The sequence below is a fragment of the Odontomachus brunneus genome, unplaced genomic scaffold, assembly GCF_010583005.1.
Source record: "Odontomachus brunneus isolate Ranch 3 - 2012 unplaced genomic scaffold, Obru_v1 Obru_scaffold_017, whole genome shotgun sequence".
In the NCBI taxonomy this organism is placed as follows: Eukaryota; Metazoa; Arthropoda; class Insecta; order Hymenoptera; family Formicidae; genus Odontomachus; species Odontomachus brunneus.
This window is the reverse complement of record NW_022639467.1, coordinates 2,736,811-2,760,326: the sequence shown is the minus strand read 5'-3', so window position 1 is coordinate 2,760,326 and position 23,516 is coordinate 2,736,811. Positions and strand designations below refer to the sequence as shown.

At 35.0% G+C, this 23,516-nt stretch overlaps 1 protein-coding gene across 6 annotated transcripts; it reads right to left on the bottom strand.

The window, feature by feature from the left end:
* Nucleotides 1-1,195: 1,195 nt before the first annotated feature.
* LOC116841636 (monocarboxylate transporter 10) lies at nucleotides 1,196-21,955 on the bottom strand. 6 transcript variants are annotated; one of them, XM_032809804.1, is made up of 11 exons: nucleotides 21,806-21,955; nucleotides 20,572-21,682; nucleotides 12,314-12,529; nucleotides 11,284-11,884; nucleotides 6,763-6,914; nucleotides 6,232-6,505; nucleotides 5,860-5,998; nucleotides 5,306-5,471; nucleotides 4,880-5,126; nucleotides 4,648-4,800; nucleotides 1,196-4,065 (listed from the first exon to the last, which is right to left on the bottom strand). In XM_032809804.1, the coding sequence occupies exons 4-11, from the start codon at nucleotides 11,825-11,827 to the stop codon at nucleotides 3,695-3,697; spliced, it is 2,046 nt and encodes a 681-aa protein (XP_032665695.1). In that variant the 5' UTR covers nucleotides 11,828-11,884; nucleotides 12,314-12,529; nucleotides 20,572-21,682; nucleotides 21,806-21,955; the 3' UTR covers nucleotides 1,196-3,694. The 6 variants fall into 6 exon arrangements, with proteins under 6 accessions (XP_032665695.1, XP_032665694.1, XP_032665696.1 ...); XM_032809803.1 differs by lacking the exon at nucleotides 12,314-12,529; XM_032809805.1 differs by lacking the exons at nucleotides 12,314-12,529; nucleotides 20,572-21,682 and having other exon boundaries at nucleotides 21,806-21,927.
* Between the last annotated feature and the right edge of the window lie 1,561 nt (nucleotides 21,956-23,516).

The window sequence follows — 23,516 nt, the reverse complement described above, 5'->3', positions numbered from 1 at the left end:
CTTGTACTTTTCACGCATAGAGTTACTTGATTGCATGAACAATGAAAAAGTTCACGTGAAATCGATAGAGCGAAAAGTGAAAAGTGAAAAGTTCCGCTCGAAGTTACATGATCTTGTTCTTTTTCGTTGCACTATTGCATTAGTGAGATAAGTTAAAGTGAGAAAACATATATTTGTCTCACTTTAACTTATTGTACCAGTTTAGCAGTGCAACTGAAAAGAACAGACCACTAAGGCAGGTAGTGCAGTGTTCTGTTGTACTGAGTACCGCTGCACTAAGAAAAAGAACAGCGATGATGACGTCATAAAGTCGCCGTAATCATTGAAAAAAACACTTTAAGCCCATTCTACAATTGCGTAAGCGTAGTCGTGAACGTAAGAGTCAACCAATCCGAATGTTTTATTCACTGATTGCTTTACTCTGATTGGTTGTCGTAATCACTTACAACCACTTACATCCACGTTCACGCAATTGTAGATGGGCTTTAGAGTACACTGATTGCACTAGTGCCGCCAGTGCAGAGGAAAAGAACAGATCTAATAATCGCTCTCGGAGCGATTAACCCAGGGCCAGTCGAACACGCTATGAGAGAGAGAGAGAGAGAGAGAGATTCCGTCCATGTATTCTTACCGTTTTCAACCAACATTTATCGATATTTGACCGACACCCGCACGCGTTTTAAGGTTCTTGGTAGTACCACTAGATGGAGTCACAAGCCGTTACCGTTTCAATCTTTATTTTTTCAAGTAGGAACTCAATACAAAAGATTTTATTTTCAAATAACATGTGACTCAACCGCAAGTCAAGAGGTTCTTTATTTTCAAATTATACAACAACAGGTTAGACGAATGTTTATTTTCAAATGAATACACTCGATATTATTTTCCTCACTTTTCAATGTATTTTTATACGAGGCATTTTTACTTTTTACATAAAATAATGAGCATCGTATCGTGATATATATAGCTCTTCTTTTTATATACAAATACTCAATTTAATATATCTCTCTGTCTATTGTTTACTTACATAAAATTAGTTTTATAAGAAAATGATACTCTCAAAAAAGTTAACATACACGAAATAATTAAATTAATCGTATTACGACACGATCGAGTGCATTGACATTCCGGACAAAATGTCCCAGAATTATTTCGAACGTGTTTAGGACATTCTGTATAATCTAAAATTAAACTATTTCTCTGCAAAATTCGTTTCTATTTCAAATCACCATGGAAAATATATTTATATCTACATGCAATATCGAAATGATTGTTGAAATAATTTTTATAAATGCAGACCCTGTTCATAACGCAAATCAATAGCATAATAATCATATAATACAATTGCAATGAAATTTCTATAACTAATAATTAAAGATTACAGAAATATATAAATGCTATGTACAGCTGAGGTATTGGCTCTGATAAAATTTACAGTTGATTAAATGCTACTTCATCTCATATTTGCATATTACAAATGTAATTGGGAAACAATCGTTGATTACATCTATTAACTGTTTCCATTACTAATATGCATTATGGAAAATTTGTACATACAAGACATAGTAGATTTTTTCTGATGAAAGGTAGAATAAGTATCATAGAAATACAATAACTTAATGATACAAAAATATTATTAGATTAACAAAATACATGTTTACAAGTTTTTTTTCATTCTGAGTGATAGAAAAAATTTAATTTAAATAACTTGTTCCTCACCATCTTGTTCACCATCTTGCTCACCAATTGCATTTTGCGTGATACGTGATAAATTTCAATTAATAATAGACACCATACAAGAATCAATCGATTCTCTTGAGAAAAACTTTTTAAAAAATAAATTCCTATATAATCTTCCCATATAATTTCTCGATATATACATCCATTTGTCGCTCACCTTTTCGATACTCGACAATCGTCATACTGAGATAAATGTTGTGCATCATTAATTGTACTTAATTAATCGCATCATTAATCGCATTCAATTTTTAACTAACGAATCTAAGCTACAATTTGTACCCTGTAATTACAAAGGTGTATGCGCTATCGCGAACATCGAGACATCAGAAAAATTCAACTCTCTTCGCCTCCATGCCTATCAATGATCAGTAATTTAGCGCTGCTAAATATAGGATAGAGGATAGAGAAAATAAATGAGTTACGCAAATAATATTTTCTAAAGAGTGATTTCATCGAAATTCGCGCGTGCGATGATATACAATTTGTCGTTACGCTCGCACTCGCGCGAGCTGACTGATTTTGGAAAAACGTAATTCATATAGCAACGATTACTTCTTCAAATTTATATTCAGGACTTTATTGTTAAAAGACTGGCCAATCCTCGCAGTTTTGAGGGAAATCTGCACGATTCACGGCGAAAGTTAGAGCACTTTGACAATCGTTGTTTGTGACAGCGTCCTGCTATAATCTACTAGGCACTTTCTAAACGAGATAATACTTTACTCGCGTAATACGGTGATTGTGGGAACTTGTATACATTCGATACTTCGCTACTTGGATTTATAATTGAAAAAAATTCACCGTTTCGCGGTAAGTACGTTTTTCCAAAACTAGCTACATATCATAGAACACGCTAAAATTGCTACAACAGTAATTGACCCATTCTAAAATGCGAGGCCGAAATTCCTCAGTATCGTCGGATTAATTTTCTAAAGTCAATATCAGACTACCTGTTAGACGGACTTAACCATACGCATGTTCCTCGCCCACTGCGTCCTCGTCCACTATGGATTCGCCCACAGCATCGCACGTTGTATTTCTATTCTAAATCTGATTTTCATTTTCAAAATGTATAATATGAGATTTTAAAGCGAAAAAATCATCGTATATTACTAGTCAGGATTTTAATTTATAATTCTATCAATCATATTAAACTAGTTGTCTCATGAGAAGTTAATTTCTTAGTAACTTGTATTTCAAAACATATGATTATTAAATTATTCAGCTCTTTCTTTCTGATGTGTGATTAAACTTGTCGACAATATTGTTGCGAGGCAGCTATAAAAACAAATGAACTACTATTCTTCATTGTTTCACTTCACTGTAATATAAAGTCACACACACACACACACACACACACACACACACACACACATCTTTTTTACTGCGTGTTTAACATTATTTTTTACCAGTTTGTCGTAGACCACATTTTCTCATGGAAAATATAATTATATTAAAAAATTACAATGATAATTATATGAATTGTAGGCTACGCAAGAGCGGCATGATAGACACCGCATGTACAAAACCAATACGTGTTCGTTCTTTAATAAATATAAAATTACACTTGTGTGAGAAATCACACATCGTTCTTCTCCCTTACACGAATAAATTGTGTCATTAAATTAAAAGAAAATAATCCCTAATTTCCATTTAATCAATCAACAGAAAGAACGGACGTGACGTGATTGATATCGCAGCATTATCTGAAAATAATGACACAACTAAATCGTGCTAAAATAGCGCGATTAAATCTGTTTCGCCTAGTCAAGTGATCTGTTCTTTTCAACTGCACTGTTACATTGATGCAATAAGTTACAGTGAAATAAAATATATTTGTTTCACTCTAACATATTGCACCAGTGTAACAATGTAGCCGAAAAGAACAGACCTAAAATGTGAAAGACATCGATCGATGATCGCATCGTTCGTTTGTGAGGCTTGTAAGTAGATATCACGACACGCTGGTCTCTATGTGAAGCAACGGCGCACTCTCCGAAAGTCTGCAATAACCGGTGCAGTTCTTGTCGTGCAGCGAACAATCCGATCGCCTTATCAGTTTGAAAAGACTAGTGCTTGGGTATTGCGAACTTCTCTTTTGATAGAGTAAAGGTACGCTTTCTGTATACCTGTGATGAACGTTGCACTTGCTGTAATTTTCGCACGTTATGCAATACTTCAATTTGGCTTGCTTGATATCTTGATTGCGCCAAAGCAATTGCGAGTTCTTGGAGAACGTCCTATATTTATCTTGAATTTCTGACACACTTTCTTGTTTAACATCGGTTATGAACATCGACACAAAATCGTTATTTCCCACTTTTTCTGCAAAGGCAACAAATAATAAAGAAAATTTTAAAAGATTATGTGTTGTACATCAAGCACAGATAAGCGCAAACGGCTGAAGCAACATATTTCTAGTCATTATTATACACAAACGCAATTTTCCAAATGAAAATTAATAGTTACATGACGATTTTATTACGTATTTTAGTACTAAACCTTGGAAGAAAAAGACTGATATGCTGAAATTTTTATAACTTAACACTGAAGAAATGGGCATAGATCATTTTTATTTAAGTTTGGACATAAACATCGTAACTACTGCAAGAAACAATTTTATGACTTAATATTATTATTAAAACGTGAACATCATATTCGTCAAACGTGAAAATCATATTCGTTAGCCTTCTTTTTTTCTAACTAAAACCCAAGACTAATTTACATATTGAAACAGAGCGTGGGAGAAGATATAAACTAAAACAGATAGACTTAGTCCGAAAGTATTACTGCTCTACTGCTATTTGCTCTAGCAACTCTAGCTAACACAGCTGCAGTGTTATAACGTAAAACATAGCGAAACAATGAGATTAGATTAGATGATATATAGGTACCTGTTCTACCAACCATTCTGGCAATCCGCTTTACTCGAAGGATTCTCCGGGCAAGGATCGCACATCGTGTTGTCGTCGTCCTCTTTAACACATCTTATCAAGAACATTGTTAATGCTCCTACTATCGGAGGAATGCCGGCTAAGAAGAAAGGTAGATCGTAGGAACCTGTGACAGAATTGCGATATAAAGCATGAGAATAAGAAGACACGCGCGCTGCAAATGGTTAAGTCGTGCTGAAAATTACCAGTGTAGTCGTACAAGAGTCCAGCGATTGGTGGACCCACCGTCAAAGGTATAGAACACATTCCTAAGAGGAATCCGATGGCCTGAGTCGCGCCACTGCGACCGCAAATGTCAAACGCGATAGGACCGAGTAACGATATGAAACATCCGTCGAATAATCCCATGCCAAGGGAAATGATCAGGAGCACGACGAAGGACTTGGTGATCGGAAGAAGCATCGTAAGAATGCCGATACTTATAAATGATATCTGAACAAAAGAAGAGATTTTTTTAGCTCTTCAATATTGTTGTCTGCGCCGAAAACGCAGCCTCTTATTAATTACTATTTATCATAAGCAGAACTGTCCAACTTGAACAGACATTTGATTAATCCAAATAAATTTTCTTATTTGTGCATTGGAATGCAAACTATTTATTAAATAATCACCTGCTGTAACAATATTCTATTCACTTTCGGTAGATCGGCGATATAACCGAAAATCAAGCGACCGATGCCGGAAGTGATACCGATGCACATCACCGGCAGCTTCCCATCGGCATCCTTGAACGTCATAGCCACAAACTTTCCTATATGAACGTACGGGACAAAATATCTGAAACAGCAGCCTACGATCATAATCATGCAATAGGCATATGTATATAGTTCTAAAGAATGCTTAACGAGTACGAGGTCGATTGTCGGTCGTAAGAAATTATTCAAAAATAAAGAAATCTCGCAGACGAAAGTAATTAAATGGCAACTAGTTTTTTATTATATCAATTTATTGAGATTATCTATATGGATTTGTGATCTATGTGACGGATGTTATCTATATAAACGCGAACAGGAGATAAGAAAACACATTTTATGATATCGTAATTGCAAAGATCGCGAAGAACGAGGCAAGAACGTTAATTCGCTTGAAAATCAATGAGAATGAACTGAAATTATTCGGGAATAAAAAAAAGCGACTGACGATGATGCGTAGATAATGAACTAACCCAAAAAGAGCAAGAGGAATAGAACTGGCCCATAGGACGTATCGTTTCCGCTTCCAAATAGACACATTCACAATTTCTTTCATGCAATTTCGTAACTTTGCCTTGGATTTCGGTCTTTCGTCTTCTTGCGGTTTGTTTACTGGAAAGAAGATGTTTCCTCAACATTACATAGCGTCGAATAGCGATTATTGCAATTCTAACTCAATTCTGAGTTCAATTCTCATGAGATAGTTTCTACGCATATATCGTAGCAGGTAAATCAAACTGAACGACGAGATAAAACCGGTTTCAAATAATTCAAATGCCGCGTTTACTCAAATATTTACATAACAATCAAGTTCAAAATCAATCGTTGCCGAAATAATATCATACCTGGTATCGGCTTAAAAAGTACCGCGCAAGCCATGATGAGAGCCGTGAGCACAGCCAAGCTCCTCAGCGTCCCCTCCAGACCAAAACGCCGTAGCAAAAACTCTATCAGGTACGGGATGAGCGTCGTGAATATGGAACTGCCTGCCGTAACGATGCCGTTCACTAGTCCCATATATTTTTTGAAGTAATGACCCAAGATCACCAGGCTTGGGGTATAAGCGAGACTCGCACCGAGACCATACATAACGCCATATGTTAAATAGAGCAGTTCTACCTGAGAAAAATGCTCGAGATGTGATTTACATTCATTACATACACATACGTATAACGTACACTGAGAAAAAATACTTGAGAAATTTTTTCTGGAAGTTCATTTCACAGAAGTAAAAATGAAATTCTACAAGTACATCTTCAAGTATTTTTTTCTTAGTGTATAACGTCTGAAAGCTCCCGTTATCAGATTTTGCCGATTGATGTGGCTCTAGTCGTGAATAATTAGGACGACTTTGTTCTTTGCCCAGTTTATATTACCTTGTCCGTAAGCATCGAGGAAAGAAGCAATCCGCCGGACGCGATCGCACCTCCTACGAAGGTAGTTATTTGGATGCCGAACTTATCTGTGAGTATACCGACGACCGGTGATAGGAAGAATGTAGTTCCGATAGTCAGCGAACCCACCAAGGCTAAAATAATTTTACAATTTCAACAACTTGGCGCGATGGATAAAATATTAAAATATGACGAAAGATTTAAGATAATTTCGGGACAATTAATTGTGACCCGAATTGGAAGCAGCTAATCGATTATCAAAATTTATTAGGCGACATCATTATTCTATCAAGAATAATTACAGCAACAATGCTGAAGACAGCAAATGTGTACATGTCAATTATAGACAAACAAACAATTACGTCAATTAATGATCGCGGCGACTAATCAGTCGCGTATGTTGTCGAATAACAGCGTGTATCTAGGTCGACAATTTATGACTTGCATTTCTTCTCACGAGAATAGCAAACATTTTGAAGCCATTTACTTGGAAACAGTCCGAACTTCTCACCCTCTACATCCGTGTATGAACGCTTGTAAAAGAAAAAAAAGAAATGCGTGTGCCTTATTTTTATAATTCGACTACAACATATCTAAAGCTCATTAAAATTGGAGGAGGGCACTATTGTGGGTTTCTTTGTTATAATTGGGCGAGCGGTATCAGCAAGTAGCGCAAATTAACCTTTATCACTGTAAACGACTGTCTAATTGTCGACCAATTTAAATACTTAGTATTTAAAGGCGCCGCTCATGTAAACAATTTATTTGTTTATTTAAACTAAAATTTTTTTATTCCAATAGAATAAACGATTACTTTCGTGAAAGACTAAGGTTTTAGAAGAACATATATATTTTTTACTTGAAAAAAATATTTTATTTAGTGCAGTATGAATAAAAATATATGGTATTAGTACTCATCGAGTAAATATTTTTTTTTCTTAATAACATAGACGAGATACGTTTAAAATGTATTGCTAAAGAAATATAAATTCGTCGTAGTAATTAATTTAATCAATATCTAATCTATATCTTGTCGAAATTTGACATGTGCGCTTATCTAATTCGAGTATATCTCGTATGCGGGCATATCTTGATCTATACTTAACAAGAAAGTTCACTAATGTTTTTTTTCATTTCATTATGATAGTAGTTTATGTTGAAAGTACGAACGAACCAACGTTTCGACCGATCTAATGCAAACATTTTGCCGAACGGAGAGAGAATGCGAACGCATAATCTGTAACAAAAGACGTCACAGCGAGCTAGATATTGTTATCGAAATAGAAAGGCGATTCTTTTGGAAATATTCAGATAATAAAGTTCACCGAACTATTGACCTGTTCTTTGTAGCTGAACTGGCTGCACTAGCTTGCACTAATTCCTTTTCTCTCTCTTTTACATCACATCATAGCTATATATATCTGTTTCTTTTTAAATTCCGAAAGTGTGCACTAGTTCAGTTACAAAGAACAGACATGTATGTTCGCATACAAAATGTGCTCAAGATTCTCTCAAATATCCGTGCTGTCGAAAACTTTCGGTACGATATAATTATGAGACATAATAATCGTTAAATATCCACTGATAGAATATGAACATTATCAATCGTCGCGTGCGCATTATTATTGTGAATGTGATCTGAATTAATACACATTATTTCAATCATGATCGTAATTTTAATGATGAATTATTGGGTAAAAAGATAATATTTTGTTTTACTTAATAAAATATGTGCGGATCGATCATTTACGAGATTACAGGTGACTAGAGGAAGAAAGACAAATTAAGCCTTAGGCAAAATCACATTCTCAAACAGAGTTTGTTTTGGTGGAGTTTTAACTTTACAATGTAAAAAATCACAAAAATTATAACAATGAATTTACGTGGACCACGTGAAGTGATCGACAACGTATTGATTAGATAGCGTTGTTACTATTTACTGATATCACGCGAATTGTGTAATGTTTATTTATACATACATTAAAGTTGATTAAAGTTGATTTTAATTTCGAATATTAGATAAAATGTAATACTACAAAGTAATTGTGACACAATTATATAATTACTTTGTTAGGTTGTTGTAATGACAAAAATAGTCGCTTCACTTTTACGGTTAGTACAAAAAAAGTTAAAATCAGTTGTTATTAAAAAATAGTTTACGTCTTTACGATATTAAAGCTATTGTGACCAATTAAATGTTACGCACAAAAACGTGAAAACAACAGATGGCTTTGATAATTTATGTTTTTTTTAGGTCATGTCAATAGACGTAATTGACATCTTTAAATAATCTTTTCAAGTATCAGTGTCATGATAATTAATTCATGCACGATAATAAAATTATTACGGTAACCTGTGACTTAACTAAAAGATGGGTATAACAAGTTCTCACTTATAAGCTCTATAAATAGTACACTGAGAAAAAAATAGTCTAACTAAAATTATAATTATTTCTGGCTTCAACCAAATATTTTGTTTGTTTCACGAAAATGGTAGAAACAACATGTATATAAGGTTGTTATCACTAGCATACTAAAATTTAAAAAAATGGTTCTTTTGGATATAAATTATAATGATTATTTATCTACATGATTATAGTTATAAATATTGAACATTTTTTTTCTCAATATATCGATTATCAATGCGTAAAGATAAACTGTTGCCAACCAGCGCCAATAGATAAAAATATATACAAAAAATATATGCATATTAATGGAAGGTAAATCGAAAAAACAGAAATAACTACTTTAGCAAGCCTATTATCACCAATAATCAAAGATAACAATTTGTTTCTCTTATGCTCACGAACACGCATTCATCGATTATATAAACAAGAAATTATATCGGACAGACACATGAAATATACAGGGTGTCCCACACTATCCTTCGCAATTTTTGTGGCAACGTAGAACGGATTGAGGTGAACATAAAAGTTTCCCATACTGTTTTGCAATATTCGCAATAAATTTTAATTAAAAATATTAATTAAATAAATAAATTGATAAATGATTACGCACGATACAGTAGACGAGTTGTAGCGGCGTCGTCTGTCGTTGTATACTTATACATTAGATCAAACTGAACAAAAAAATCCTTTGCCATTTTGCAAATGACTACATAGATGTTTAGATAATAATTAAAGATTTGTGTATTATCTTGCATAACCATGTAACAATTTTCTTTCATTAATAACTAAAAATCTACATAATTATTTACAAAATAATAAAAGGCTTTTTCGTTTAGTTTGACCTAATGTACAAACCCACAACAGCATACTATAGCTTATCTGCCATATCGCGCATGATCATTCACTAATCTTCTTTAATTAATATTTCGACTATTATTGCGAATATCGCAAAACGGTATAGAATTTTTGTGTTCATCTCAATCCGTTTTACGATCCTACAAAAATTGCAGAGAACAGTCTGAGACACCTTTATATATATGTGTGTGTACGTATAAATGTATCGTCAATAAATATCTATTGACGGAATTGGAAATCTCAGAACGGAAGAGATCAAATAGATCATTACGATAAAGAACATTGTCGTCTTTGTACAAAGTGTATCTGGAAAATGAACAATTTCAGGAGCTCGCGCTTTATCGTCAGATATGTCAACTATATAAACACTTTAACACTGTCTAAATCTATAACTGATCTACAATCTTGAGATTATAAATCTCCAGATTTATGCGACGTATTTCAGCCAGATAATCTCTCTAAAGAGCCACTTATCGGAATCTCTTCCAATATTCAGAAATAATTTACCAATATACAATAAAAATGTTAAACAAGAAACTATTCTTTTAATAAAACAAAATTAAATAAAATAATAAGTGCAACGTTATCATTTTAATCCTAGTTTACTCTTTTCCTACTTAACGATTGTGACACCTTTAGTTGAAATTTCCAACACTCGCAATTAAAAAACACGACTCCAAGACTCGCAATTAAAAAAAACGATATTATCAACTAGTCCAAAGGACAGAAATGAGAAAATTTTTCCTTTTCGCCTTTTTCCTTGTTTCCAATAAGGAGCATTTTACAATCCAACACAGCTCTGCTGCTCGTGATGAGTGAAGCTCATCCCCCGTTTCCTCTTATAACGATTCAGTGATAAGTATAGCATTGCAGTCAGAAAAAACTCGCTGAAAGCGAGCTGAAACCGTTAATTCCATCGTCACAAGCACAGAAAGTTATATTTGATTGAATGTAACGAATGTGTGTATTACAGATTTTGTAGTAAAATCTTACTTTCACTGATGAAAATTAGAAATAAGACAAAGTACTAAAGTGAGAGTGTCTCCACAGGAAGTGGATATTCACTGATCACCGGCGAAATAATCCTTTTGGAAAATAATTCACTTTAAGAAAGTATGCATGGGGTCGAGCGAAAAAAAGGATTATCCCGAATCGATATGCAAATTGAAGCTACTCGTGGAGGATTCCGCGAATCAGGCGATCAAAGTCGTCCGAACCTTCCGCGGAGACGGAGCTCTCACCTGCTTTAGAAGACACCTCACTCTCGCCAGCCTCCGTCAGTCGCCTCTGCAGCTCCATATAGATGAGAGAGTAGGTATTGATGATGCTGAAGAGCATGCCGTTGATCGCGAAGCTGCCGACCATGATCATCCAAGCCCTCAGTCCGCCGTCCGGCGGTCCCGCAGTCGTCGTCCTGCTGGTCGACGTGGTGAGCTCGTTTGCACCCTCGTCGGGCCCGCTCGGGCATTGGCTCTTGTTGTTGTCCATCGTCCGCACTGTCCGCGCCTCTACTACTTTGTCCGTTCTTCTCGGCTTGCCGATCGACGCATCGATCGTCGCGCTCTGTCCGTCGGTACCGGCCAGCAGGGGGTTGACCTCAGTCTCGCCCAAACCGGAAGTGTCGTCGTCGGCGGCCCGATGAACGTAGCTCGCCGCGACAGCCGGCTCCTCGGAGCTGGTCGACTCGACGCGATCGATCGCGTAAATCATTGTCGCGACATTAGTGCCCGGAACGAAGCCGTCACCGGCGTCCTCCGGCCCGCCGGCCTCGCCGTCGATCGTCATCGTTATCGACGATGATTACCGCCGATTAACTTCGTCGACGTAAGAGATATTTGTGAACTGTGGATAAAAATTGTGGGTAATTTCCTTCGGCCGGACCTTCGAGATCTTTCGTGCAATTTCTTTCTTTGCTCTCTCTCCATTAACTAGTTATAGTTATGCAAAAATGTTATAGTTCCAAAATCCAAAATCCAAAATTATCATTTGAATTTTCATTATCAATATAAGTGGTCCTTCCTACATAATTTTTCTACACAAAAAGAATCATGGGCGTTTGAAATTAATTCAAAACAATTTGTATTTTCTACTAGTTGCACGATCATTTATTAGGTGCGTCTCTTTTATTTTCTTTTTAAAAGGTTAAGTTTGTTAATGAATACTCTTAAAAAGAAGAAAATTGATCACGCTTGACTCTTGGAATGATTGCGAAGAAGCTCATTTATACTTTTTAAATCATGCATCAAATTTTCATCTTTTCGCAAAACGTACATCATATAAACTGGATCATTGTTGTATAACAGTTCTCGCGGGATTTATTTCAATCTCTTCATCATTGAAGTTACATCAGAGTTGACAAATTAATCTTTTCTATCAGTTGATTCCGCAATGCATTTACGATCGATCGTCTCCTTTGGAACATGTTCTCGAGCGAAGTTATCTTATCACAGTAGCTTACGTGAACTATTTTCGTAAGCGATTAAAAACCTGTTAAACATATTTATTCTATTTGTGCGTGCGAAATGAGATGAGATCGATCGGAGGTCGCGTCAGAAGCACGAGCTTCTGTACGTTCACGCGGCGCACGCGAGGGACGCTATTGCCACACAAAAGTCGGTGATGCGCGAGCTTGATGAGTACTTGACGACGCGGCTTCAAAGACTTATACAGCTTAACGATTTGACTGTGACTGCACCTGACCGATTTCACACATCGGTGCAAGATAGACTGCGTGTAGCAATGAACAAATCGATGGATCTCCAGAAATTTCAATCACGTATTCTGATAGCTTCTGAAGATCAGATACATGGAAAGAATTTTATAGTAAAATAATTTTTACTGTAAAGTTTTTTCCGTGTATGTTTCAGAACGTCGATCTATTGCTCTCAATTACAAAATTCTACAATAATATTTATCTATTATTGCAATTCTAAACAAAATCATAAGCTCGTAACGTGTTCTCGTAAGACTCGTAAGAACTTATGAGTAGACGATTGATACGTAAGCTACGACTTTACGATTTTACGATTTATTCGTATGTTTGCTTAGAATTGCAGCATATATTTGACATAGACACGCACGAGGGATAAATTACTATAAGGGATAAAAGCAATATAATACACTTCGCTAAAAGCATAATAAATATTTTTTAATGACACATTTCAATTCCTAAAATGTAAATAGCGCATATGACGAGTAAGAATAATAAATTATTGCAGAATACTGATCTGTTCCTCAGTTACAAAATTCTATAGTTTAGTAATTTATCCCTCGTGCGTATCTATATAAAAAAAAAAAATATATATATATATATATATATATGGTGTTCTACACTTTTCTTCTCACATTAAGTGGAAATGTAGAATGGATTAAGGTGAACATAAAAGTCCTATATCGTTTTACGATATTCGCAATAATAGTCGAGATATTAATTAAAAAAGATTGGTGAATGATCACGCGCGATATCTAAAAATCTATGTGGTCATTTACAAAATAGTAAAGGACTTTTTTGTTCAGTTTAACTTCATGTATAAGTATACAAAGGTAGACGGCGCCACTGCAGTTCATCTACCATATAGACAGTTTACTTTCCTGTACTACTAGAAATATAATAAAAAGGATCTATATGAAAAAGGAAAACAACTATAATATCCTTCTCGTGCAGAAACATACTAAAATTAAAAAGAATTTATATAAGAATTTATATAATTTATATAAGAATTTATATAATTTATATAAGAATTTATATAATTTATATAAAAAGAATTATATAGTATTCTTTCCGCGTATGATTATCTGCTTATAAAAGTAAAAGCGCGAAATAAAGCAATAAATGATACATTTTCACTTTTTCAAAAATGATTCTCTCAAAAAAGAAGGTTACATAAACAGAATATATTTAACATTATTTATTTATCTTCCGTTAATTTTTCCATGAAAAATATCCCTTACCTAACACATCTCATAGAACATCCGATATATAATTATTTAATTTTGTATTTTGACATATTATTGCTTGGCATTTTGTTGCGTAATCCTACAGAGTAGGATGTTCAACAAAGCACATTATCTGTCACGTCAACCGTAGACTGTACCAGCTTACCCTTAAAACCGGATTTCAACACATTCTTTGCTGACGACGGTACGATATTGGCTCATATTACAAAACTCCTCAGCATACAATATTCAATATATCACACACATTCAACACAATCTTTATGACTTCCGAAAATAGCAGCTCATGTTTCATCCACACAACACGCACGTCTTAAAGACGTCTTAAGCAGGATCTACAATGAAAACTTAAGCCATAAAACTTAAACTTTAAGCTTGAAATCATAAGAAATTGATCAATCACAGTTAAATATAAGGAAAATAACCGACAGTGATTGGTCAATTTCTTACGGTTTCTTAGGCTTTAAGGCTTAAGTTTTATGGCTTAAGTTCTCATTATAGACTCCGCTTTATTCAACCATCTTTATGATGTCTATTAAATGATATTTTTAAGATTATATATAATTGTCTACATTACCGACTATGAGATTTATACACGTTGTTATGGCAAATAATGACTTCTTGCGTATCGTGTACGTAAAATATGTCAAAATCTTAGAGAAGTTATTAAACTGTGTTTAAACTGTTTTATAATTTAGTCAGTTTGCTTTTAAATTGCAATGCCAATTAAACATTTTCTTTCTTCCATATAGGTAGTCTTGGAAATAATATACAATGGATTTGCTCATCCATTCTGCTCAGAGTTAGGATTAGAATCAATAACAACTAGCCAATGTTGATAGTATTCGACATCGTATTTAAATTTTAAATCATGTATTATCACAAATATTACTATTAGGCAGCATATGTTTTTAAATTTAAAGTATAATTTAAAGTATGATGTGCGAATATTATCATTACCCGTTAGTTGTCATCAATATCTAATCCTGAGCAGGATAGATGAGCGAATGCACAATCTAATCATAATTCTCAACTGACTGCAGCAAATAAACGAAAGTAAATAAAATTTCTCCTTTTTAATGTGTATATAATTATAAAAGTCTAAAATAACATATATATATATATTTTTTTTTTATAACTTTTTAAGACGTCAGAAAAATTTTAAGACATCTTTATGATGTCTTTAAAACGTCTTAATGTTATGTGTCATTTTCACCTTTGCAAAATATTTTGTACACTATCTGCATGCGTATTTTCTGCGATACACGCTACTTGCTTACGTGTTTTAATCTTGACGTTACTTGACACCGAGATCAAACCTTTAAGAATCCTAGACGACTTGATAATCCTTTGATATCGTACCTCGATCCTCGCATACCCGTATTTTTCTCTTTACTTCTTCGTGCGAAAAACTAAATTTCAAACGCGAAAAAATCGTTACATGAGGGATTTTTTTTCTCTTTATGGAATTCGCCACATATGCAAATACACATCAAAATGTAATAGAAAACACGAAATAAGGGTGACAATGAATGAAGCATAGTCTAAGAAGCTTTCTAAGTAGATTCAAGTTGAATTTCTGCATTATTTGACTCAAATTTCAATAATATAAACATACACTCTAAAAAGTAATATTTCATGTATTTTGAAATTATGTGATTAAAAAAATATATAAATTAATATAACGGGGGAAAGGAAATGATTATTTTCACAGACCGATCAATTTCGAAGAAGAAGAAAAGACGCGTGTTTTCAACAAAAAACAGAGACATTGAATTTCTCACATTGTTCTTTCATTTTATCGTTATTTCTTTTATGCTACAAGTATGTAATCTAATTTATTTCGCTTTCGCGAGCACGTATACAGAGCCGATTGTATCTTAAATTCGCATAAATAAGAAATACATCCGGTTACATCAGGTTTGTTTCATTTTTTTTTTAATAAACAAAAGGAAAATATATCTGGTCTCCTTGTGAACGCGAGCACACTATACCACCGTATGTCGCTGGGAAAATAAACGTGATTTCAATTGCGCACAATTATCACGCGAAATTATAAAAATAGCCAACGAGATTAAAAAGTGTATAAAGTATGTTGCTTTCAAAACAAAGTATTTGCACTCTTATCGACACTCGGTGTTGAAAAATTAATAAGCGGCCGATACGTACCGTTCAATACGTCATATTATTTGGTCATCTGAGTCATTCACACACGGTATTTTATGTATTATCGATTCATTACGCTTTTTTTTACGCATCAGTCAATATGTACCGTGAATTACAATTTTAAATGCGTATTCTTGTGTATTCAAGTGTGCACGTACGTTCACAAAGAAAGTTTTTCATATAAAATCGAAGTGACGTTTATTCACACTATTTACTTAAATATTTTTTCCACTTACTTGAATGGTTCGTTCACTCGATATAAATAAAAGCGCAGTCGCGTGCGAAATCGAATATTCTATTCCGATTCGTCTTGCGAGAGCTGACTGAGACAACAGGAATTCTCGTATCGAGAACACTGTTGCATCAGCTCGTGTGGAAGACGAACGCACGCAGCCGCATGATCGTCGAGTAAGCGCCGGCATATATTAAGACATTCATGCACGGCCATACCTGAAGATTTTTTTGACCTTGTGTCCAGATGAAACGACAAATTGATTATCAGAATATGTTCTGACATATGGCGGGTGACTGCCCAGATAATATGCATGTCTAAAAGATGTCGAAAAGATATCTAAAAGACATCTTATGCAACATTTTGTTGCATCTTTTATACATGCATGTTATCTGGGTGCCACCATGCCCTCGGTGCAATGCCGCCACGTGTTCATATTTTGTTGTAATCAATTTTTTGTGATCCATATCTGTGTCTGTAAACTTTGCCTTGAAATCGTGGATTATCGTGGAGAAAATTCAAGATTTTGGAGGGAGTGTTCTCTTTTATAAATGCTCCATTGCAAATTTTTGCGATTTTTCACAATTCATCCTTTTGTTGCGTCCGCAATAGGCAAACTCTGTCTGTGTATGTGAAAATAATGAGTATAAAGTAAAAGTATCAATGCCCGGACATATATCTAATTCTGGGCACTCTTTTCGTTTTGGTCTTTAGACACAAATATTTACATAAAATATATGTACAAGTATTGAGTATGTAAATATATTCTATGTTGAAATTTTAAATATCCGTATTTAAAGACCAAAACAATAAGAAAGTCCAAAATTAAGTGCGTGTTCGGCTACCTTTACCTTAATTCTTGAATGAAATAATAAAAACGAAATTCCCCTATATCCTATTCTTAAAACCAATTCATAAAGATTTTGAAATATTTATAATAGTCAAATAAATTTACATGAATATAAAAGCTTAAATTCATAAAATGTTATCGCTTTCAATGATTTTGTGATAGCTAAAAATTTCATTATTTTACACGGTAAAAAGTATTTTATATTTGTGTTGAAAAATCGATTCGTGTAGATATTTTCATGTTAAATTAACGCAAAGATTAAAATGAATAAATTAAGATATGCAAAGTTTGTCAAATTTAACACAAAATTCTTTACAATGTATGTTAATCTTGCAATAGAAAATCTCATCATATCCTAAAAATATCGACGCGCAAAATAACGAGTATGGCTTTTCTTTCGTGATACTTTCGCAATCTATGAATTCTATCTTACAATGCGACCACCCCGTATTAACTGATTAAATTTGATGATTCATCGTCGAGAAGTACAACGCGCTCAATATACACGCAGTGGCTACAGCCATTGAAATTCGGTTTCAAGCCGTCCGTCGAACCGATTTTCGAATGCCGAAGGGCGAAATCGAGAAAATTCTGCCTTTTGTCACGCTACGTCTTCCTCTTTTTTAATGTAATTTCAATGTAGAAATTGAGACAAACCGCAGAACCACAGATTTGTCCAATCATCCTGGGCGGAGCGCAAAGTCGCTCAGCCCAGTATCGCATTTAGAAATTCGGAGCACCTGCCCTGGTATAATTAACATGGGGTCCCCTCGTGGCCAGTTTTGTGCGAATCTTATGTTTTCCTTTTGCAAAACATTTCGTATTTGTGTTGAAATCGATTTATGTAGAAATGTTTGTGTTAAATTTGTAAAATATCCGTGTCATTAAATATATTATTTTGACTAGTCTGTGTGTGAGTTCATATTCGCCATTTTTAAATGTTAAAATAACATAATTAATACACAACATATACATTTTTATGTTATTTTATATTATATCATATAAAGTGTACATATATGCAGATGAATCGCGTTATTTGTTAACATATTTGCCTCGTGTTAAATTGCCGCAAAAATCAGAACAGACAGAACGTGTAAAATATGCTGAATTTAGCAGTATATATGTAATTTTCAAAACATTTTTAACGCGCGATGTCTCAATACTATTACAAACTTCACGCGAAAGAAAATGCATAACTTCAAACTAGTTCAAATATCATCGAGAGTGATTAAATTAATCCAATTTATTATGAATGTGGCGATCTGAATCAATCAGCTTGAATTTGATCGCTTATTGAAGAAATGTTACTTCGCTCAACGAGAGCACAAGCTATCGTAACAAAGAGACCCAGTGTAAAAACGCGGCTAGAGCGTTTAAACGGCGGACCACCGACTGAGAGCCGAGCAATGTCTGCGTGCGGCGCGCGGCCAAATTAGCACGTGGCGAAACGTGTGCGTGCTGTTCGGACGCGTATTAGACATATAAAACACCCGGGAATTTGATATGCACCTGAGAGATTACCAGTTTGGACGATTCTCTGCGAGCGTGGCGGCGTGTAATTCGTCATATGCCTCGACGAATATCGCGGAGTTCTCCAAAAAATGCCGACTTCAGAATGCGGCAGTAAAGATTCCAGAAGGCTACGATGACGACGACGGCAGTGTCAGGGAGGGGAGGCAGCGTAAAAGAGAGTGAATCGAAGAAAGGCGAAAGAAGAAGAGGTAAAAGAACTGATCACCTCTCCAAAATCAACGGACCGACCGATCGCGTAGTCGGACGTAAACTAAAGAGAAGACCGATGTTCTCGCAGGGCGAGAGCTTGAAAGTTGTGGCGAATCAAGAGAGAACGCGCTAATGCACGAACTTGATACTGAACAAAGTGAGGAGAAGAGAGTGCGACCAAAAAATAGACAACGAGAATGCAGGGAGGGAGCAAAAGAAGAGGAAGAGAAGGAGAAATAGGAGGAGACACGATAGCGATAGGCCGGCGTCCAACAGACGGCTGCGATACATGCCGCCACACGCGAATTCGAGAGAAAAGAGAAAGAAAAGGAAGAAGAAAAGGAGAAAAGACATCGCCGACGCATTTACACGCGCGTCACGCACGCACGCACACATACGCGCAACACGCATTCGGATCGTGTGACGCACCAATAGTATTTCTACGCGCTCTCAACCCGGATCCGAAGATGTAACACGAGCTAAGAAGAAAAAGATTACAGAAAAAAAGTGTTTGTTTCTTAGAAACTACAACCTTCTCCAATTCATTCGCTTCGCGATTTCAGCAATCGATCGCCGATTTATATTAGGTCGGCGATATTATCGCGATTGCGAAAAATGCGTATAAATATATTCAAAGAAGTAAGTGCTGTCTGTATACGCACATCAATCCGATACGATAAAAGCGGCAAATAGTGCGTCACGAGGAATATGTTTCTTTATGGATTCACTTGTCGCATATGCAACATTTATCCACACTCAATTTGTACGCACGTATCTGCAAGAACATAGTTACCGATATGCACGAATTGAATTTAAAAATGTTTGATAGTTTTTTTTTTCTATAGTTGGCATTGTTTGTGCCAATTAAATAAAAAATCGTGTCGATTTTTCATTTGTGATATCAGGATAATAAAAACTAAACTAATGTCCTACATAAAGTGTTCTGACAACGCATCTCTGGATGTATTTAGGACGCATTCAGGATGCTATGATGTTTCTATGATGTTTTGCATTGTCTGGAAAATCAGTATAGTAATGATCAGTATATAACAATATGATGTCAATCCTCTCCTCTCTCTCCTCTCTGGTAGAGAGTTTACTGATAAATTAAACGACTATTTAATACAACAGAACGATTGTTGAATTCAACGAGAGACTTGATTTGCGTATATTATTGGATAAATCTTCCCACACAACACAATGTCTAAAATCGGGACTTAAAACATCTGGAAATCATCTCTAAGACTTTGAAACACAATATTTGGCTAATGATACTATGATAAAAGCATATCGGAATTTTTAAATTTCGATACTGGGAGTAATTAACACAAGCTTATTCAACTGACGCAATCTGTTTCGTGACATGATTAAATAAATATGCATATACGTTCCTGAACGTATGTATATTCGCATAAATATCGAAGTTCAATTGTGATGTCATCCGTAATACTGAATAAAAATGTAATTCGCAAAATCGAACATCTTGACTGATTTCGTGCATGCATCTTAATGCAACCTAACCGATCGATTGACCGACTTCAAGAGGCAACCATATAAGATTGACACATGAATTATGTGATGATTATGCGGTAAATTATTACGTACCACGGGAGACGTATACGCTTAATATCCACCATGTTAAAATTGACTTGCAATTATTTCACTGTACCATGCAGAGCTCCGGTTAACCTCGCTTTAACCAACAACTCGTGACGTATTTTATCGACGCAGAGCTCGAGGAGGTGATAACATAATCGGCCAAGTGACATGCGCCGGCTCTACGCAAGATATCCTCGTCGTGCACGTGCATTCCCGCGCATTTTGTTCCAACGTTTAAACGTTGTAGAACGCTTCGATGATGGTTGCGGGTCTGTTCGAAGAACTTTGAATCAGTGCGATAAGTTGGAGTGAAAGAAAGTATACTCCTATTTCACTCCAACTTACTGCACTAGTGCAGAAGTTGTTCGAAAACGAACAGATCTTATGTAACGTCCCGCAAAAACGATATAAATGCGACAGATGCGAAACTCGATGAATGCAATGACGAACGATTAGTCTGCGTCCTTAGGTTTTCTCATTTCTCTCACACGCTGGATGTAAAATAAATAAATAAAAAATAATGTAACAAAGCGCGTCGAAAGATAAAATACTATGAAAAAGAACAAGAAATATACTCGTTTTAAGTGTAGGAAGTAACTCACTGGGTCTGTTTTCTATTGCTGAACTGGCTACACTAGTTCTCTATCTTTCTTCCATCAAATTTTATCTATATGTCTCTTTTTAACTATCGAAAGTGTGTGTACACTAGTTCAGTAATAGAAAATAAATCCACTGTTATCTGTACAAATGTAATAACAGCTAACAGTCGCAAAAATACAATGAATACAGTTTATTAATCATTTGAAACTAAAAACTTGATAATCTTCAATATTAATAAAGATAATAATACAGTAAATAAACACAAATCAAAGGATCGTTTCTTGACACATTGAAATCATAACATTTTCATTTTGATCATAGTAAGCAAATAATTTGACATATAATATTCGTTTGGTAACAAAGAGAAAACTTAAAACTTTCTTTTTAAAATACAAGTGTTATATTTTTAATAAACTTTCGATATAAAAATTCAACTATAAGGTGAAATTGAATCTTGAACGATCGTCAACTTAATATACCTCTAACCGAAAAACAACAAAATAATAACTTGTTTTACCTGAAAATTAAAGATTTTAAAATGTTTTTGAACTATCTCTTACTTTTATCAAAGGTGCAGCTCATTAAAGTTCGAATTAAAACTTGAGAATAGAAAAGCAGCTAACTAATCATTAAATCTTACTTGCACGGGGAAGGTCCATCTGCTTTTTTATTGACAGTTTCATACAAAGCTTTTCCATAAATCCTCATGTCTGAAAGCCATTCTTTCCTTCCTTTAACCCACACAGCATTCCAAATCCCTTGTCCTTCTTGCTGTTCTATTATTCCAGCTAAAATTCCAGCAAGTGGCAGCATTTCTTTAGGTGAATAACCTCTCAAATATCTATCATTTATAATTCTGGCCCAGTTGAATCCATACTGTGGATTGTTCTCATTATGGTAAGTTAATTTAAATTTTTTTATTAAATCCCAACTATCAGCTGTTAAATTTAAATTAGAAAGTTCCAATAACTCAGTCCATTTTACTTTGGTTACATTCAAGGCACGTTCGAGCAACTGGAAAATTCCTAGTCCATTTTGAGCTGTGTGAGTCAACACTGTGACATTCAAAAGTGTAGCAGATGCATCAGATGTATTATTTCTTCTGTTTCTGACATATTCAGATACAAGAAGTGTAAACATTGAGGATGTTGAAGATATACTTTTGGACAAAGCAAGCTCTAGAAGCATTAAGCATTGGTTGCAAGGTGGAACAAAAGGTTTATCTATGGACCATCCAGCAAGGGATGTCAAGTTTGCCCTGTATTGAATATTGAGAAAGGCATTGCATAGTTGATTCTTATTTTTAATGGCTGCACGCCAAAATGTTAAAGCTAAAAAACCTGTTAATTGAATCAATCTGAGTTCTGCATCTGTTGCTTCCCGTGTGGGATCAATTTTGCTGAATATCTCATGGACTTCATGAGCAAAATTTACTGCATGATCTGGAATGTTCTTAGATGTAAAGGGTCCCCTCACCTCTTCTGACATCCCAGAAATCAATTCAACCGATTATGGAAGTGCACCCAAATTAGTTGGGGAGATTTGTTCTTCTGCACTTGTATTTAGTTTGTAGAATGCATCAGTGCCAAATACTTCATCTGGCCAAATTGGCCCTTCAGAAGTCCTTGCTAAAGCGCACGCATCTGCTACTACTGCTACTACTGACTCATCTAGCCCACTATATATTATACCTGTGAAATAAAATCTATAAAATCGACTTATGATCTTCTTTAGATTAGCTCGATTTTTTGTGCTTTTTTGGAATTTAACTCGTTCATGTAGCTGCATTAAAATATCATCACTCCAGTTTATTATCGAGGCTTCTTTGTCAAAATCTGCCTCAAACAGTTTTCTTTTCTTAAAACGTACGTCTATACCCAATGAACTCCCGGATGCCATTATGATAAAGCTAAAAATTTTCGAAATTAAATCACAGAATAATCTGAAATCATTTATAACGTTTTCTTTCACTACGATTTCAATTTTCAACAAGAAAGGTGGCGACTCGTAATGGAGACTTTGGAACTAATAGAACTATGTCTCGTTAAGGTCCATTTCAATGACGTATACACATAGACGGGTGGGACCCGATTGACCACGATACGATTGGACACAGATTGTAATGATTGGTTCGACCTAGTAATTCACTAGATAATTCTTTTCATCGGTTGGTTGTGTCCAATCGTATTGTGGTCAATTGGGACGCTCCCTACATAGACCAAGCATTGGGTGCGTTCAAATTGTCGTAATCGTCGACACAACATTACACATCCGTACTCAGCTTAAGGGCTCGACTAGTCGACTGTATAAACTAGTGTTTTTTAGTGACAATTAAAGTTAATAAGCGTAGC